The following is a 21,221-nucleotide window of genomic DNA, read 5'->3' on the forward strand; positions in this document are numbered from 1 at the left end:
GATTTTCCTAAATTCCAAGTGGAAATGCTTTACATTTTAACTGTATGTTTTTAACCTACAGTTTTACTGTTTTATTTCATCCCTGTGACACCTGATGCATATAAACTATATACTCTAAGCGTCATGTTATGATTTTGCTGTTCAAAATACCATCTCCTCTTTGAAACTTCACTTTTTGACAAGCTCATCAGAAACTCTACAGAATTGTCAGAAGACACGACAGCTGGTAGATGGGCTGAACTGTATTTTGTCTGATTTTCTGTATCCTGAGCAGTTTAACTAGGAAAAAAAGTTATTTTTAAGAAGTGACATCTTCACTTCTGAGTTAAAACAGAAAAAAAAATGAGGAAAACTATTTCAATTGCTGTGATAATCAAATTCTTTTGTGTCACTCCAAATACATGCATAAACATTTCCTTGCAAATCCACTTGTTAAAATTATTTCTGTCTTTTCTCCCCTGACTTGCACTATGACAGTAGTAATCAAACCTGATAACTGCCCTTAGCACCTCAGTGTAGCCAAGTTTACCACCCCTCCCTTTAGCAGAAAGCTCCAGCATTTTGCATACTGTTGTCTGCTCCCCAAGAACTGCAACATCTGAAATTACTTCAGCAATGAACTTTGATAAAGGGAAATGTTCTCACCTAAAATTGCAGTTGGCACAAATGGATCTGTCATACATCATAAGCAGGTCAATGCAGGAAAGGTAAAAAGAGAGAAAACAGTAAATGATTGATACATGCTCCCGAGTTTTCTTTCAGAAAGCTGCTGTTAGCAAATGGTATGTTTCTTATATATACATTAAATGTTGATGGCAAGAAGTATAATTACATAAATATGTATGTTTTTATTATGGAAAGGTCTATAGAAGGTGGAAAACAAGAAAAAAACTGGTTACCTGGGTAATAAGAATTAGGCACTGTTGTGCTCAGTGTGTTAGTTTTCATTGTAAATGAAGATGGTGAAGATACAGCTGCAAAGAGAAACAAAGCTGGTTATAGACAGAGATATGATATGCAGCTACTTAAGCAGATGGCATTGACTTGACTTAGAGTTCATCCTGCTGTGTTTCTTGCACTGGAATCAGGACCTAGGGAAAACCAGGCAAGTCTAGTGAATGAAATAGCTTACTGAATTTGATCAATTCTCTAAAAAGAAATGCTTGGAGAAAGCATTTTGATTGCTGATGGGAAATACACTTCTTAAATCACTAGATTAGACTGAATACTCATGCTTGAAACAGCACATCACATCGACAAGAGGTGTTTTTGACAGAAGCTTTGATCATTAATAAGTTTTCCTTACAACACTGTAAATATCTTATGCAAATATATATTCTACTGTAGTTTATTTTTTCCTCTCCTTTTTTTATTTGATTTGTTTAGACAGGTGGATAGTGTGCATAGAGATTCTAATAGACCCTGAATATTACTCTTTGTTTAAAGGTGGTTTTCAGGGAGTTATATACGGACCAATGCTCACATTGGTATTTAATCACTTAACCATTTGTAAAACCAATGGGAAAGACCAATGGGGACAAATTAAGTTCAGTTTGCCCCTAGTATACAAATATCATGCAAATTACCATAGTAAACACAGATAGATTTAACAGGAGTTAATCACAACATTTTGCAGGATGTTCAGCTAAGGAGTCATTAGAGGCTTTTAAGCAAAGCTCCTTGCAAATTCCACCTTAGCTGCTTGTCCACACATCTCAAAGTCAGTGACCAGGGAATGTAAGCATATTCTGGATACCTGTAAACAGACTAACAGGAATTTGTGAAACAAAACAGAGTTGAGGAAGACAGGATCTGCTGGATGAGTAGTGAGATTACTCCTGCTGGCTTTCATCCATCTTTTTTCCAGTTCATCTTCCAGGGCAAACAGTTACTAGCCCTTGTTAAAATGGGAATATCTCAAAACTGGTTTAAATAATGCTGATATTTATCCTTTATCCTATCAATTATTATATCTGAGACCATGCCCCTTTGATTCCTCCAGAATGAGGAGATTACATTTCCTTGACAGTCAGAACAGAGTGATACTTCTTCTGGGTATGGATTCAGACATTAGTGGAAGTCAGGGCTGCTGCAGGTAATAAAACTTGCTAGGTGAGAATGCAGGCAGGGTAATGAACTTTCATAGGAAGTAGGAATGCTCTAAACCTCTTGTGTACAAGGTCTTACACAAAGATTATTCCTGAAGACTGTCAGGCTGCACCTTCTGGTGACCATGTTTCTTATGGAAAGTCTAATTAGAGGTTCTAGCCCTTGAGCAGTATAAAAACGGGAGCAGTATATACGGCAATAATTTCAAAGAGGTCTGAGGTGGTTCAACATGAGGAGGATTTAGTCCCAGGAACTCATCGCAGTTTCATTTGTAGTTATGACCATTCAGTAGCACCACTGGAAAACTGTACCATGATGATGGAAGACGAAGTAAAAACCTCTTGATCTCTTCACAGAAATAAGCAATCTCATTAACTGCAGGGGTATATTCTCACCAGAAAGGCAGGTCTGATTTGAAACATCTATTTCAAACCAATTTCAAAAGTAAGTCAAATGCAAATTAACATTGCAAATTCTGAGCCTAATGCTGCTGAGAAAAGTCTCACTGTATAAACCTCACAGAGTGTTTGTACTGGAGTAGACATCTTTTGTGAAAATCCTTTCTTAGGATTTTTTCCCTTCTAAGAAGCTGAGGCCTCAGAAACAAAATGTAAACAATGGTTATCAGCTGCTGTGGAATGCAACAGGTGGATCCGTGATTGGTCTCGTGTAGATGTTTAGATTTAGTGACCACTCACGGCAGAGCTGGCTCTCTCTCTCTGTCCGAGCCATAGACCTTTGTTTTTTCATTCCTTTCTATTCTTAGCTAGCCTTCTGAGAGGAAACCTTTCCTTCTATTCTTTTTTAGTATAGTTATAATGTAATATATATATCATAACATAATAAATCAAGCCTTCTGAACATGGAGTCAATATTTTTGTCTCTTCCCTCATCCAGGAACCCTTGTGAACACTGTCACATTTGTACAATTGAGCTCATCAAAGATAAATTCTTAAGCATATTATTAAAGAGTGAGAGTTGGGCCTCGCATACTGTTAGTACTTGAAAAAAATTTAATCTTTGACAAATTACGAAGATGTTAAAAAAACCAATGGCATACAAAATCCCTGAGGTTCCTTAAGAACCAAAATAAAAAAAACCAAACCAACAACTTTTTGAACCTAGTAAGTCTTTTAAACAATTATAAAAAAGCATTATTTTTTCATGGTTTCTGCTTAGTGCCAACCCTCTGACAGGAGTGAGACCTTGACTAAAATTCTAATACAAGAAATTTTATAACTCAAATCTTATTTATTTTCAGGGTAGATCCAAGAAGGCCCAGGATATTAGAGAATATCTTATGAAATTGCAGAACAGACAAATCCACTGATTCTTCCTTTGCACAAGCAACAGAAAGAGCATAATCTAGAATTGCAAATAATAAGACAATCAGATTATCATTATTAAGTTATTACATTCAAAAATAAATTTGTACTGTCAAAAAAAACATGAACAAGGGAAGCATTTGAGGGATGTGGGACAGCATGAGAGATATAAAATTTTCAACATAATGGAGACTGGAGAAAGGTAAAACTACTGTTTCAGTAATGTCACTGTTCTTCTGCAGAAGAAAAGGATGGACAGAAAAAAGCTCAATTATCCTTATTATTTTTAAAGAAGTCTATACTTGATGTCTGACTGTCTTGCTCATTTGAATAGACACCATAATGTGCTGCACAGTGGGAAACTCTCGGTCCCATGGATTTTCCATGACTGAGTAATGAGGAATATTTTAAAAACCATTTGCACCTTCCTTTCACCTTCACAAAAAAAAAGAAAAAGAAAATGAAAGAAAAGAAAAGAAAAAACTTACATCTCCCATTTAGATTGTGCGTGTCCATGAAAGAGAAAGCTTCATCACAGTTGGTGCCTTGCTCAGTGTAGCTTTTATCCATTGAATTCACCATCACTGTCATTTCCTGCCGAGTACTACTCAATGTCTCTTTCCGCTTCTTAGCCAATTTTCTTAAGAAATGAATGATGAGGAAAAAAAAGGAGAAAAACAACTCTCAGTAAGCAGACATAGTTTTCATGTTGTTTACATCAGTACTGTAGTTTGTGACTATATTATTAATTAACATTTACATTTTTTTCTGCATTTCTGGAACTTTAAATGTATTTTACTCTCATCTCTTTCAGTCTGATAATCAAGGGATAGTTGCCAGTCCACTGACACATGGTCAACAGCACCTTAATCCTTGGGGACCACCACTGAATTAAACGAGATTACTTGGATATGAAGTGATGTGAACTACACTATCAGAGGCTACATCTGATTAAACATATAAATAAAAATGAAAAGAGAGATTTCAGTGGAAATGACAAATCAGTACCAGTGTTCATGTGCATAGATGAGTCTGGAGAGGTTTTATTCTGTGTAAAACAAGAATCTAGTTTATATAATACTGTATAGTCTGTGTTGGAGCTCTGAATACACACTGCACACTCAAGAGACATTTCAAATTGACTTGTATTCCTAAAGACTATTTTCTGTCACTCCTGATTTCAGGAGAATTAGTCACATGAGTTTGTTGCTTCTCAGCAGGAATGGCCTGTCAGAGACAAGATCTTAAATCTGATACTACAATAGTGATTCATTAAACTACAGAATTGCCTTGGATGCCTATACCTCTTTTTTTTTCCAGATCTGTCTGCTTCAGTCTAAAGTCTCACTGTCTCTCCCTGAGAAATGCTTAGCTATATCACAAAACAACATGTCCAAAACTCTTGATTTTTCCTTCAGCCTCTGTGAGGCATTTGTGATCCTGATGATAGCAGATCCTGGGACTATTTGGCTTGTTTCCCTGGCCCATGACTCTGTTTGAGACCAAGCCTTTCTCCAAGCTCTTGTCTTTGCCTTAATTTCAATTTTCCAGATTCCTTCTGTAGCGTAACTTCAAGGTATGGGTTTAAAAAACCTACAGCTGCTCCACAGACTTTACTTGTCCTGTCTGTTAATTTAATGACTTTTCCTCTGCAGAAAACACAATGAACCAGTTCATATTCATCTGCCAGAACGATCTTTTGCATATCTTCAACTAGAAGTTTCAGGAGCTTATTATCTCACCTAGGTTCCTTCTGCTTCTAGAGGTCAAATGTATCAAGCACAACCAACTTGTACTAACTTTCAAAGCCTTTCTGTTTGTTAACTTTTATTCAGTATGAAAAGACAGTTCCCACCACAGACAAAATTTTACACCAGCCTCCCCTAGATTTTCAAACATTTGTCTTCTCTCATGCTACACCGGAGGGGCTTTCTGTAACTCTCCCAACTGATCTCACTCTTCCACTCCAAATCACCACTGCCTCAGCCTCCTCATGCTCTCCATCTATCCACCTGCTACCTTTCACCTACATGAGAAGCCATTTGGGCAGGAGCTGTTGATGTGTTCTGTACCAATGTAGTACTGCTGTTGATGTAGTTCTGTACCAAGCTCAGCAGTATCTTAATCCATGAATAAAGCTCAAAATGTCTTTGAAATTAAGGCTCGCTAACAATAAAAGCAGGAATAGTAAGTGCAGGCATGGTATTGGGTCACTGGACAGAAAAGTATAAAGGGTCACATTTGGCCCTGAATAAGCTGACAGATTGCCACCCCATTCCCAAGGGCATGTCCCCATGACTGAAAGGGAATGAAGTACACTGCCTTAAAGACCTGCTGCAGCACTTGCACAAGCAGTGTTATGCCTTTGCCCATCCTAGCTCAGGAGTCACTGTGTTTGCTTCAGCCTCTGCTTACTCTGTAAACTTGGTAATAAAACTGGTTCTTAATTACTCCATAGTGCATAAATGCATAAGGGAGCATGGTCTGAACTCTTTCATATCAGAGATAGTTAAATTTCATTTGAGTACCGTAAGTAAAACAAAACTCCTAGATCTTTGCATCCTTCAATGTCTCCCCTCCTTCATATCTAATTGTAATGAATAACTAATATATTATTCAAAGTAGAATCTGAGACTTATCACCTTATACATGAGTAACTTAATGGAAGTCCTTTGTAAGGACAGGCCTATCAAAGTGGTAACATGAAATGGATTTTTTTTTCCTCTTTCACCCTTAGATGGCAGTATATTTAGATGGCAGTCATGCATGACTCCCCTTCCAATCCTTGGGTCCCATGATCAAGCTAAAGCAGATTTATTTTTTAAGACAGTAACAACTGTACAGTACTTCTCAATCTGAATCTAATTCTGGAAATAGGTCTTGTGGGAAAAGTCCAAATCTGAAACAACTTACAGGAAGAGAGCAATACCAGCCAGGCTTCTGTACTGTGAACAAAAACACCCACTGGACTCAATCAAGTAAACTTTAGCTGAATATAACATTTCTAGCATCTGCAGTTTTCAGATTTTCCTGAAAGTGTTGCAGTGCTGCAGTCTCTGCATCTCATCCATTCCTTGGATCTCTCAATCCCCAAGAGGGTCTAGCTATACAAGATTTAAGAAACTCAAAACCGTGGCACCTCACATCTCCACCACCCCTCATACTCTTATATTTGAAGTAAATTTGGGGGGAAAAAAAGGTTTAAATATTTGATCATCCTCACTCATGGAAAAGACACTTCATAGCTACTATCTGATGTTGCATCCTTCTTAAAGGAAGATATATCTACAATCAAAGGGAAAACATGAAACAGATGGAAGCTCCCAGGATGATTACCTAGGATGAAATTATTTTTGTAGGGAAAGCAAAAAGACCAGCTTATCACACAAATAGTGTTACTATTACTATATGAGGAAAGAGAATGTACTATATCAGCCCCAGGTAAGAGGAGCCTGATAGTCAGAAAAATCTCAAGACCAGCTAAGAACTGTTGGAATTTCAAGGCACAAGAAATAGAAATAAGTGAACTGGTGCAATGGTTAAAATATATTAAAATGCAAAGCAGACAAAATACAGACTTCCCCTGCAAAACTGTGCAGGATTTTGTGTATCATTTACTCTGTTCTGTTACAAATATTAATAAAGACAGTCCAGGAAAGTAATAAGTTAAACAGCTAATCAAAATCTGTTCCCATTTTATCCACCATGACGAAACTCTCCAATGATGGATGCATCTTCTCCTGTACAGTGCCTCCTTGTTGAAAGGCAACTCTGTAAAACCTGTGCAAGCCTTACTCAGTATCTCTCTCAAGATCCTCCTTCCCAGTGACTTCTCCCTCAAACCCTCCCAGAAACCAACTCCAATAACTGCTAAGTTGCTACTACATTGTCAGCCTGTCTAGCTCATTTTCCACCTATTTTCCTGCATCCCTTTTCTCTGTCCTGTCTTTACTTAAATACCAAAATCTTTTGGACCTAGCCTGCCTTTTCTCTGCCTGTTTAAAAACCACGGGGCACAAAGAATGAGGCACAATGGGACACTGCCATAGTTAGAGGAATGTAACAATGTAAAAATAATTTTTTTTTTTTAAATTGTGACTGAGTAATGAAATCAGGCCCTGCCAAAAATGTGCTTTCCATTTTAACTTAGGAACAATGAGAAAAGCTTATTAATTTGAATCTAACAAAAACTTCCTGCTTCCCCATTCCACACCGAGTGGTCCTCTCCTTTCTGTATCAGTATGCCTCCCTGCTCACCAGGCAAATAAAGGAGAAACAAGATGCTGGCACTTTACACAGCTCCAACAACACACTACCATCACCAAGATATTATTAAACAAAGTGAGATGAAATTTGTAATTGTGCTGCTTAAGGAATTGGGCTGATTTTTTTATTTTAATTAATGCACTGATCTATTGCACTTACTGTAACGCAAGATAAAATAGCTGCTTCTTACATACTTATTGTTTCAAACTTTACTTCTCTGCTTGTGGACAAATCACAGAAATGGTTCAGATGAAGAAAGGATTGGGGCACCCAATAGTGCAGTGCACTTACAGTTGCAAAAGCCTTTTAACAGTTTGCTCACCAAACCTCTAAAGGAATCTAAACTACAATAAGAACGCTCCTTTAATAAAATGCTTTAGCAGCTGGTTAGAAAGATGTGATACCAAGGGTAGGGTTAAGTGGTCATTTTTTCACATTACTAGTGGCTATCCTACATAAGTGCATGTTGTTATTTGCACTATTTACCATATACACACTAACCTAGAAAACGCCCAGAATCTTCTTCAACAAAACACAATTTTTAAATTGTAGTAATAATTAGAAATAGGGTTAAAAAGTTACAAATTTATCTCATGAGGCAGAATGATTGGATATTCATTGAGGACGAAATTCAGTGTTGAAAGATACAAAGGCATGCATATGGGAAAAATAATCATAATTATACACACACAATATTGCATCTAAATGACCTCATAAAGTACAGAAGAAAGAAATCTGATAGTCACTGATTCTTTGAAGACAAGAAATTTAGCACTATGTATAATCAAAAAGGCAAAAAGAAGTCAGAAACGACTATGTAAGGCATAGAGAACAAATTGGAAAATGTGAGTAAACGATTGTATAGATCTATGGAGCTTCCATATTTTGAATACTGCATGCAGTTTTGACACATGCCTATCCAAAGATTTTCACAGAGTAGAGAACATATACAGAGAGATGATAGGTAGATCAAAGGGGCAGATCCTACCAGAAGAGCAGTAATCCTTCCATAGTAAGGAGCCCCTAGTTTAAAAAGGAGGCAGTTGAACTGAGAATATGATAGAAATATATAATAAACACGAAGAAAACTAATAGATTAATAAAGAATGTGTATTTCTCAACAATGGAAGAGCCAGAAGCAGAGTATATGGATTTTTTTAAATATAAGAGTAAATATTTTCACAAAACCCAGAAAAGGCTCTGCTCTGTCTTGCCTTGACTGCCGTGTGCATTTTTGGGCACCACAATATAAAAAAGACATTAAGCTATTAGAAAGTGTCCAAAGGAGGACAACAAAGATGAAGGGCCTTGAGGGGAAGCTGTGTGAGGAATGCCTGAGGTCACCAGGTCTGTTCAGCCTGTAGAAGGAGAGACTAAGGACAGACCTCATTGGGTTCTGCAACTTCCTCATGAGGGGAAGGGAAGGGGCAGGCACTGATCTCTTTTCTGTGCTGATCAGTGACAGCACCCAAAGGAATGGCCTGAATCTGTGCCAGGGGAGGTTTGGGTAGGACATCAGAAAAAGGTTCTTCCAGTGGGTGCTTGGGCACTGGAAGAGGTTCCCTAGGGAAGTGGTCACAGCACCATCCTGGCAGAGTTCAGGAAGTGTTTGGACAATGCTCTCAGGTACACGTGTGACTCGGGGCGTCCCATGCAGGGCCAGGAGTTGGACTCAATGATCCTTGTGGGTCCCTTTCATTTCAGGATATTCTATGAAAATATTGTAACACATCAGCACTAGGACTCATGAGATATCGAAAGTTAGTATTGGTAAAAGAAAATCTGATTAAGGCCTGAGTGGAGGACAGTGAATGCATTACCTTTCCTTCACTCCGCTTCTGCATTTAGCTGAAGGTCTGTCACTGGCCACTATCACAGACACAGTGTGGACTTTTTTTCCAAAATTTGATTCCACAAAATTTTTATTAACAATCTCTTCAACAGATAATGCAGGAAAAAGGATTTGAATATATTATTTGCTTTTTTAACACTCAGAGTTACTAACTTTTTTGATTTTTTTAGTCTACTTACAATACCAGCTGTGTTAATCAACTTTGTTATTATTATTAGTAGTAGTAGTAATTTTTGTATATAAATTAAATTCATTACTTTGCTCATCTATTTTGGCTGCCTAGGATATGCTAAAAAAAAACTCATATCTAATTTTTGGAAATCTGATTCAAGCTGAAATAATTTAATAAGCATAACTGATTCAGCAACATTCAGCATGAAGATGCAATGTGATAAAAGCTCTCCACAGGAAGTGGGTAAAACAGTGCAAAGATAACAGACTTGTTCCTTGTTTATTGAGTTTTTTATACATTTTTCCAACTTATGCTGAAATTATTTTTTCTTGAACAACAAAACAATTCTTCTCAATAACTGTGATTGCTTTCCTGTCTTCAACAATGGGTTCTCTAAGGCAGAGACAAACCCACACATCACATATCATTGTGAGAATTACATGTGTGTGAGCTGGTACACATTTGGTAACACTGGGTATTATTCTAATCTGCATTAGAAAATTCAAAATATTACTTTGTATTTTTAGAATTTTTTTTTCTTTATTTGGGGATACTTTGAATCCCCAATGCCTCATTTGTACTCTTTATGTTGCTTTTTATTGTTAAAAAGTCCTTACAGAAAACAAGTTTTCAGAACCTGAATAGCAAATCAAATTCAATCAAAATGGTAACTTTCCTTAGGTGTTATTAAATAACTATAACTACAAGTAATTAGTATTTTAGTCTACTTTACACCTCTTATCAATAAGCAACACTCTGCACAGAACCCTTTCTATCTCTCCCAAATGGACTGAGCCACAAATATGAAGCAATTGAAATGAAATAAGGAAATGAAATAGAAACAGTATGGCATTAGTGATAGTAAAGTCACCTGAACTTCTGTTATTCAATTTAACACTTATGTGTCTTATATTGAAATGCAATGTGCTCAAGACTACAATTTCACAGTGACATGAAACTGTGTTCTGTCAGTATTCTATCAGACAAGAAATAAGGTTTGGAGAAATATTTTTAAAGGCACTACACTTTGCAGCAAGAACTAGGGAACACTTAATAAAATACTTTATAAGCTGTCCCCACTTCAAGGACTAGCATTTCTAGAGAAGAACCTCAGGAAAAATAATTATTAGGAGAATTATAAAAAAGCAAAAGGTGGGAGGATAACACTGAATTGTGTAGTTCCCTGCTTATGATCTCTTAGTATGCAATCCTCTATTAGATGATAAAATTATTCTTTGTCCTAAGAAGTTTAACATCTATTTTGCATTGACATAGGAAGACTGATTTCGAGATTAAGTGAACATTTTAATATAGCCAAAGGTGCATAAGCCTTTTTACCTCACATACAAAGAGGTGGTTTATTATAATTTCTTTTAGGTGCCTTCTCTTTGTTCTAATTATCAGCTTCCTGCTTCAAAGCAAATGCTAACATTATTAATTTCATTTTCATCATACTCTTGCATTCTCTGATAAAGAAAACAGAACAAACTTTAGGAAAATGCTGTGATGATGCTCAAGTTCTGGAAACAATGTTCTTGATATCACAGAATTTAATTTTCATCCCTTTCATTCACTGTGGCTTTCATTTTTTGGCCACAGAGACACTGGATGAACTTTCAGACCAAGAAGACATTCCAACACTACCAGGAGTGACTGTAAAGAGAGGAGAAAAGAATACAAGTAAAGCTGTGGGGGGAAGGATTCCTTTGACTTACAGAGCTAAGGGAATTGAGTGCAAAAGAGTGCAAATGTTTTACAGTAAGGTGGAGGTTAACAAAAATGGTTTTGATTTTTATTAGAATGAACAGAATCAGTTTTGATTTCTGTGGTTCTTTAACTTGGCTTTTTACTCACTGCATGTAGGAACTTCAGTAGTCTTTTTGCACTTTTTTGTTACCAGTAGATTGGTTTGTTGGCACCACAAGAGATCAGAGCCAAAAGGAAGAGTTATTTGGAAAGATCCCAGTATCACTTGTAGCTCACAGGGAAAGTATGGCATAACTTGAGAAACAGTGTCTGAGAATATGTAGATGAATGGCAAATGAGAAGGAAAAGATGAAGGAAAAGTAAGGTACAGCTGAAGTCAGAGACACATAACTCATCTACTTTTGCTCCTAAGTTTTCTTTCTTGAATTCAAGTATCCAGCACATGCTTTGAGATTTGCTTACAGTGACATCATAAAAAACTCTGCTTACTTCTTTCTCAGTTTTTAGCTTTGTATGAACTCCACCATCAGGTTATCTGAGCTTCTGCAAGTGAGGGTTATAGCATCAAACCCAAGAACACCTCAGGTCAAAGGAGGCACTGCACTGAGAGACCTTGCTGATGCAGAGGAGGAACACTGGTGACTGACTGACTGACTGACTGACTGACTGACTGACTGACTGACTGCAAAAAATGGAGCTATGCCTTGGTACACCAGATTAACGTAGCAACACTTATTTGAAATGGGCTGACTCTTGTCTTAGCTCTCAGAGAAAGTTAAATTTGTGCTTACAGTTTAGTTCTTGCATGTCCACCCAAGAGGACCTCAATGCATTCTAATGGGATTGATAAGTTCTTCAGGGAAGGCTCTAGTCTATGGCAGTAAAAGGCAATTGGAGAAGCTCTGGCAGAACTCTTTGCAAAGCTGCTGGCTGCACTATTTTGGGCTCAATTTAGTCACTGGCCTTGGTCTTCAAAAAATGCACCCACACAATTAAAAAAAATTCAACAACCTTCTGCCTCCCCAAGTGAATAAAACAGTAATGAGATGTAAGCAGCAATATTTCCCATAATTTACTATTATCTAATCTTGACCACAATCTTGAATACTGTAAGTAACGAACTGGGCAATAAATTGTCCCTTTCTTCTCAGCTAAACTAAGGGAGGAAAAATGAAAAGTCACAAATTCTCTCAATTTGTTACAAGATTTAACAATTTTGCAATATGAATTTTTATTTGTGGTTTGCTTCTTATGATCCTCAAATTAAAAAAGGAAAGTAGACACAGTGTTTAACTGACTTATAGGTTCTCCTGAATTATAGGGGAGCATAGGAAAAACATACAGAATATTAAAACTTGTTTTTTTCCCCACAAATTAATTACAAGGCAAATGCTTATGAATCTGTTCATTTCACTAAAGACTTATTTACTTAAGTGATTAGAGCAGCCATGTAGAATTATATGCAGGATGAGGATCAGGGTGCCACTTAGAATGGAGGAGGCCAAAGTTTATGAGCAGAGGGAAGAACCCAGTAGCCCAGCTGCAACACTTGAAGACCTTGATGACAGAAAAGGTAATGGACTTTTAAATGTTACGTGACTGAGCAGGGAATTCAGCCTGGACTTCTCTCAGTAGACAAATCCTGGACAAGAAGAGACTGAGAGAGCTGTGCTAGCTCAGCCTGGATAAGAAAAAGCTCACATGGGATTTTAATGTTATTTTAACAACCTAATGGGAGCATATGAAGGAGTCAGAACTAGACTCCAGGAACAAGGTGAAAGGACAAGACACACTGGACATGACCTGCAATTTAGGAAATTCCCGTTAGAGCTTAATAAAGTTTTTGTCATCATTGCAATAGTGAAACAGTGGAGCAGGTGCTCAGAAAGATGGGATCTCAATCTTTGGAAATACTCATATCCTGCTGGACAATGTCCTGAGCAACTTGATTTGTTCTAAGCCTGCTTCGAACAGGAGGTTAGAAAAAATGATCTCTAAAGTTCCCTTTGGATCCAAATTATTCCAGAATTCCCATTAAGTGTTCTAGTAATAGGGCTTTTTCATAAAAAGGAAGACATGGGGATTTAAAGCATTACAGATTTGAACACAATCCTCAATTGAGCCTTTTCTTTGAATAGTCCTACATGTAAGATGCTGTCAGAACCAATACAGAATAATACTAGCAAGATTACAAACACTCAGATAATTAAATATGATCGATATAAATTCCTTTTAGTTAATTATTTCATTCTTTCAGCATAATTTTCTGCTGCTTGCACTTATCCACCTTTGTAACATAAGGACTGAAGCTTGTGCAAATATTTTTACCAATAAAGCTTTTTCATTAGAGAGCTACTTATATTCACATTGAACTGCATAATGAGAATGTAAAAATCTTCCCCGAAAAAAGACAAATTATGTTTTGATTCTCTAAAATGGTATTAATAATGTGTTCTTATTTAAATGAAAATGAAATCTTCAATTTTCTATTATGTTTTATTAGTACTAATTTCTGCTACATTAATTGTACATAAATGTAAAATGGCATTACACTACTTTACAGGCTTCTATGACAGTATTTCAAATTTGCTGAAATTATGTATTCGAAGTCTTTGAAGAAATCCTTTCCTGAAATGTATGGTCACAGGTAAATTACACACCTGACCTTTCCTTTTGCCTGAGAATACTTTCTCCCAAAAAGAAACTTCATTCTCTTAGCTAACCCTGTTTGAAGAACATGAAATGAAAATTTACACAGAACCCACACTTTCTCTTTTTTTACCATATATGCCATTTTATTTAGATTCACAGAATCATTAAGGTCAGAAAAGACCTCCAAGACCATCAAGTCCAAGCTTTGACTGACCATCACCCCGTCAATTAAAACACAGCACTAAGTGCCACATCCTGTTGTTTCTTCAACACTTCCTGGGATGGTGACTCCACCCCTTTCCTGAGCAGCCATTTAAACGCTCCACCACCCCTTCAGTGAAGAAATTCTTCCTGATGAACCTGAACCTCCCCTGGCACAGCTTGAGGCTGTGTCCTCTTGTGCTGTTGCCTGGGAGAAGAGGCCCACCTCACCCCACTGCAGGGAGTTGTAGAGAATGACAAGGGCTCCTCTGAGCCTCCTTTTCTCCAGGCTAAACCGCCCCAGATCTACATTTAAACAGGAGTACCTGGGTTCTTTTGTATGCAAATTAATATACATACCTGATCTTGTTTCAAAATCTAAAATGTTAAAGGAACCTGTGTAGATGAATGAAAGGTATGTGTATCGTATTGGGCTCAGAGTGTTTTCTCCATAGTGGTGTGTAGATGCGTACTAAAGATACTGCACAAGGCAGAAGAATAACATATTGTAAAACATATATTTTGCATTTGACATTGCAATTCCCCTTTGTCTCAACAGCTTTTCTTTTTTCCTCTTTGCCCCCATCATATTATCCCATGATCTGAATTAAAGAACTAAACAGATGACACTGGGACCTACTCAGGAGGAGGTAGCTGTGTGATGTGTAGTGCCAGACAACATGAACATGAAAGCTTTTCACAGGAACACATCCATGACAGATTTTGAAATTCTCTTCCTGAAACTAATTACCATTTTAGAAAAGGCTGGCTAATGATGAAAGAAAACACCTTCTTATCCCATAGCTGTCAGGTTTAAGTAGAGCCTCAACTCCCAGGCATAGTATGCACTGTAGGTGCCCAGAATCCCTCGCTTTCACAAACCAAAACAAGAGGCAGTGTTAAACTAATGCAAATTTATTTTGAGATGGTTTTGCCCACACCAGATTTTTACCATATTTTCTGAGGTGTTATAAGCATGAGGAATATGAGTAATTACAGAGAAGTATGGCAGATGTGTCTGTTAAGATACATTAGCCTCTGTCCATGAGGTTTGCTATGATATTCTCAAAGTCCTCAAGCATGGCCAGACAAATGTTTTTCTTTAGAAGTCTATCTGCCACATAAGCATTTCCTTACACAAAGAGAAAATCCCTACCCCCACAGTGCATCACTACCTGAGGCTGATCTGGGTATGGAACAGGTGTCTGCTGTGTGAAATACCTTGGTACTTGCACTATGGGGTTAGAAAATTTGTCTTGCAAGTCCCAGTGGAGGAAGCATATCCATGGATCTCTACAGCATCTAAGAAGCTAGTTCTGTGCTTGCATAGGCTCAAGTTAATATAAAGCAATAGCAAATGTGACAGTTTTGAATACAGGGGATATTTTTCCTTTAAGGTATTTAGGTCTTTATACAGATCCCTGTCTCACTAGCCAGAAATTCAAGGCATTTGAGGGCAAATTGTCTGCTGGATTTCCATCAAAAGAAGGAAGCTTGTGACAGGCATGGTCCTGTGAGGCCAGGCTCGATGGGGCTTTGAGCAACCTGATCTACTGGAAGGTATCCCTGACCATGGAATGGGGTTTTGACCTAGACATATTTAATGTCCCTTCCAACTCAAACCATTCTATCATTTGGCTTTACCAGTATAAGGCCATAAAATGTCATAAAAATAAATAATTTAAAGTTCTCTGAAACATCCCTTAAAAGCGATGTTTAGCACATTTTAAAGGGATCTTTAGCAAATTTTCTATTTAGGTATATGTAAAGGTATTGTATATATTGCAGGTATTATAAAAATGCATGTTCATATGTAAGCATATAATTAAATATATGTAGTGGTGTACTGCAGAATCAAAAGGAAAGGTTTTCACAAGCTTAACCTAATACAATTCATTCAGTGCTTTGCTGATCCCCAGTAGGGGGATACAATAGTTGTGTTAGTCCAGCTGTTGTTGTAAACAGATGAGCATCCTGACCTAGCTCCTGTGTGAGTCCTGCAGTGGCAGGTACTTCTTCAGTTCCTGAATATAACGCCCTCTGTGAAAGACAGAGTTCCTTGCTGACTTTTGATCCACAGCCTTCACTTGAATAGATAATTTTTGCCTCTTTGTATCCTAATACAAGCAGCAGCCTGTAGAATGTATTTGCTAGTGCTGGAACTGAGCATTCACAAACTTGCACATAACTTTTTCTGCACTACCTACACTCCATCATGTGCTTTCAAGAAATTCCCTCCTTCAAGACTTCTGTAATATTCACTATACCTCAGCAGTTCAAAATATCCAATGCACAGAGTTTTATTCAGTCTTTTAGGAGTCTATCTTCCTTTGCTTCCACAAGAAGTAATCTGTCTGAACAAAAGTCGCTGACTAAAAGCTCAGAATAGGCAGTATTCAGTCATGTAAGAAAGAAAGTAATTTCTCCTAAGGGGCTGCTGAAATTGGGCCATCCTCTTAGGGCAGGTAGAATAACTGCTGGTATGCATGAGGATACACCTGGAGCATTTTTGGAAGTGCACTAATGCACCAGTGCTCCATGCTCAGTGTGGGAAGGAAGGCACTAAAGAGAGGATCTTTAGCAGCATGTAGCTTGTAAACCATTCAGTGCTCTCCCAAGCCACGGGTACATCATTTAATTGGCAGTGGGAGTGTGGTGGCAGATGGACTGCTGCTAATCCAAAGGCACAACCAGAGGAGGAAGCATTCCGGCTGAGACCTTGTGTGGCTGATACTGTTTGGTCAGCCCAAGATGCAGCTGCACGCTCAATCCAATTTTAGCCCACGCTGCAGAATGTGACTTCTGGGAGAAACTGTCATCTGTCCCCTGTACAAAATGCTAATGAAGTTGTCCAGCCCCTCCTTCTCTTTTAGCAGGTATGTGTGCTGGGGCCTTTTGTGCAATATTCAGTGGCTCATAAGGAATTTTTTAATGTGAGGCCTGTATGGCAAGGAAGGGTGATTAATCCACTTTAGGGGCTCTTTACAGCATGCTGGAAAGGGCAGCTGATACAGCTGCATACCACAGTGGTTTTAGGTAAGAACATTTCAAATATTTAGATACCTTCATTTTTAATTCTGGCAAACTTGAACCTATTAACACCAAAGGCTTTCTTAATTAAAAGATGTAAGAAAGGTGTCAAGAAAAGCGTCTCTAAATCTTTCTAATACAATTTCATCTGAAAAATACAATCGGTTTTCCAGCCACAATAACTTTAACATTTGAAAAGAATTTTAATTAATGACTGCATATTAATACAGGATTTTCACTCAGAGCTTTGCCGCCCACAAGCAGAATGATAATCCAAAGACTGAAGAATCAAATTTTGCATGGAACCGCACTATCTTTAAGTCTATACCTCTGTCACAGAAACACAAAGGAAAAATGAACGCCTTGTACTCAAATCTAATTCTTAATTCTATGAAAATACACTTTCAAAGACAGAACGACATCTTTTATCCTTGGAAAAACCTGAAACTTCTAAACAGAGCTTGCATGGTAAAGCTCCTTTGAGCAGAGTCAAAGCAGCAAAGAGTCATAGCCCTTCCCCTGATGAAATCATCCATCACAAAAAATAATATATGTAAAAAAAGAGAGCTGCTAGGTACTGTGCTGTTCTTCAAAAGGCAACAACCTCAAACAACTAAAAAAACTACTATATCATTAAAAACATCAGTCAGTTAGAATTTGCAATTTTTAGAGTAATGATAGCTGCTGTTTTTACAATATACTGTCCAGTATTTCAAATATACTGAAGTATTGCAGTTTACAGTAGTGATGTAATACAGTAAATACACTGACATTTATAGATACAGAGAACTGTCTGAAGGGAGTTGGCCCTGAGGCCAGAAACAGAACTAACAGGCCTTTGTGTTGAAAATAACAAACTATTCCTTTACAATAACAGACAGTGGTGAAGTTTCCAAGCTATAATGTGTTAGTGCTAAAATTAACTCTCCAACTCATCATTTACAGAGAAAGGTTACAAACTTTTACACAAAGGTGACAGTTGCAGAGCAAACTGCTTGTTCTTTATTAAAAAAAAAAATCCAACAAAAAAAACTCATCGTAATTTGTTAACTAACAAAGCATACCTCCTTAGCAAAGTTTAGAAGAGCTCAATCAAAATGATTCTGCACCACTGAAGAACGTAATGGTTAATAATATCCTTTCTGGGATTTTATTGAATAATACAGCACAGAATTCTCTGTTAAAGCTCTTCATGGTTTGGGAGAGGGTACTTGAGAGAGAGTAACTTAGTGCCTGTAATAAACCGTAGGTTAGGTCAAGAGACAGGTCTGGGTAGGAGCCCCATTAGCAGAAACTAGAGGGAGAGAGAGGTTAGCAGGAGATTAAACTGCAAGGCAATACTACCAGTCAATAACATTTGGGAATATGTGGATATTTTATCCTCCTGGAGCACTAGCCAAATCTGTCTTTGCACTAAAAACAAAAAGGAGTGAGCAGGAATGCTTCTAAAATAGTATAGCATTTACTGTGGAACAAGTTCTTTTCATGTTTTGGCACAAATGTTGGTATATTTTCTAACGAAGCAGGATAAGTAAGCCATAATAGAATATGGCTATGTAACAATACAAAAGTACCTGAAAATATCTGCAGTGTTGTGACTGTTTTCCAGACCTAAAGAAATACGAATACACAATGGCAAGTTTCCCACATTCATAAACTAGATCACAGCAATTTCTCTTTAACATACTGTGTGATTCAAATTATAAGTACCTTAGGATCAGATGTCAAACAAATGTTTTGAATAGATTGACAGTTCCTAGCCTATCTAGACAACTTGTTAAAAAGGAGGGAAATTACAAGACCCCTTAAAGCCAACTTCAGTAGACAATTATGTGAACAAGGAATTCAGAACAGCACATTCCACTCCTGCCCTTGGAGAAAGGCGTGCTCTTTCAAGAGGCTACCAGGCTTCCACTTACTAACTTTTACTTATTTCAGACCAAATGTACAAGCAGGATCTCTTGTACATCCATTAAACTCAGTCACTTAGTAAACTAGAGTAATGGAATCCGCTCAGTGAAAAGATGACCTCAGTGCTGCACCGTGGGTACTTGCAAGAGCATTATAGTAATTAAAAATTACCCCCCAACCGAGGGTAATGTGGTTTCATGCAAGTCACTGCATGGAATGACATTACCCTCCATCAGGGGGTAATTTTTAACAGTCATTAATCATCTTTAAGCTTACAAACACTGGATAAAAAATAGTACTGTGATAGTTTCTTCAACAGCAAGGAAATAAGCAACTCGAAAACAGATGAGTGGACATCTGTGCAATTCATTAGGGACACATGTTCACTACTTCAACAGTGCCCTCCTTTAAAACACTGCAACACTAAAAATAACAGTAAGAGTGGGCAGTGGCATTGCAGTAGTATTTTGACATAGGTGAATTACAGGTGAGGAGACTCTAGCTGAATTTAGATAACAAGTTATGGTAGCAAGAAGCTAGATAAACAAGAGCTTTCCCAAAATCCAGACTCATAAGATACACAGACATCTAGATCAGATTGGACATAAGTCTGGGCAGAATTTAAAATGGCAGTAAAACAGTATTTTCTTTACTATGACAGCTGATTTCAGAAATTAGGTAAAGTTTATGAATTATTGCCATGTGCAGGGAAAACTGAAAAAAACCCCTTACTCTGTCAGAAGCAGACAGAAATGTCTGCATAACTTGGTAAATTATGTTTTGCATATCAAAAGACCTACAGATAGGAATATATTAATATTGTGGCTTGAATCAGACAAGGACAACTTACTGGCCCTCTGCAGTTCCAGCCTGAATTTGTCTCTGCCAATTCTTTATTTTTTTCCACTAGGATCTATGAAGTTCATGTTCCTACACAATAAAAGACTCTCATGCTATTTTTCCACTTTGCTAATATCACTCCTTTCACCTGAGGAGTTTTAAATATTTAATGGAGTTTTGCTAATTAAAACTTACATCACCCTGTGTGAAATATGTATGTTAAGGGGACAGACAAAAAACACTTCACTGATCAGTAAAATGGATCTTGGAAGGAAGTTAGCAGTAGGCTGACAGCAGTGTTATTCTTTCCACAGAAGATGGAGAAGAGTGCTGCATTCAGCCGACAGTTGAAAGGATTTCAGCAGGATGAATGTTATCACCTAAATGGAGGGTTGGTCCAGGAAATGGAAGCTTTGCATTTTGAAACAACTCTATTTATGTGCAGTATGTCTAATGGATTCAAGTTTTCTATGAATTTATGTCCTGTGTTCCCCAAGTACTGTGTTCCCAGATCTCCTCTGGGTCCACAGCACCTGCTCCCCAACATCTCCCAGCTACCTCTCCTATTGGTATAATGAACTAAGTAGCACTAATTGCTAAACAGCAAGAAGGCTAAAAATTGGATGAAATTTAAATGTGTCTCCAAGTATCTGTAAATTCCTCAATTAGGATGATCCAACAGATGGGCAGAGTGTCCCTCAGTGCTGCACTGGGACAACGATTCAAAACAAACTTATGGATTTTCAACTTAGCTAAGAATTTAAAGAGAAGTTTGCAACTTGAGCTCTATTCAGGATTATGCCTGAAAGCACTGAGCTTTAAGCAATCACATGATGACAAGGCTTATGGCAGTCACTGATCACTCTCACTGACAGAGTGGGAGCTAATCGTGTCTTGCTGTACTTATTATTTTATCCCCTCCATTTAGTGCCCCTCTCTTAACTTACCCTGCCCACCTTTTCTGCCTGATATTTTGGATTTCAGGTTCAGCAGAGGTAAGATCTTCACTAATTAGGTGTTTGAATACCTAATGTGAAAGTGTGACATGAAATAGCTTGAGTGGTCTTTAGGTATTTTTTGCTAACAATTTTAAATTAAATAAGAGGCAAAAATATCACAGTATGTAAGATGTAAGCTCAGTATCCTCTGGAGGCTC

The 21,221-nt window shown here is 37.6% G+C and overlaps 1 protein-coding gene across 5 annotated transcripts in view; it reads right to left on the reverse strand.

Annotated features, from left to right (window-relative positions):
* Positions 1–21,221, reverse strand: part of PTPRM (protein tyrosine phosphatase receptor type M) — a 441,653-nt gene that overhangs the window by 90,395 nt on the left and 330,037 nt on the right. For all 5 annotated transcript variants that reach the window (XM_054515015.1, XM_054515010.1, XM_036405775.2 and 2 more), the window contains 3 exons: positions 3,923–4,074; positions 900–974; positions 646–672 (listed from right to left, as the gene is read on the reverse strand). In XM_054515015.1, the coding sequence (XP_054370990.1) occupies positions 646–672; positions 900–974; positions 3,923–4,074 (254 nt within the window). The remainder of the gene's footprint in view (positions 1–645; positions 673–899; positions 975–3,922; positions 4,075–21,221) is intronic.

The sequence above is a fragment of the Molothrus ater genome, chromosome 1 (genome assembly GCF_012460135.2).
Source record: "Molothrus ater isolate BHLD 08-10-18 breed brown headed cowbird chromosome 1, BPBGC_Mater_1.1, whole genome shotgun sequence".
NCBI lineage: Eukaryota > Metazoa > Chordata > Aves > Passeriformes > Icteridae > Molothrus > Molothrus ater.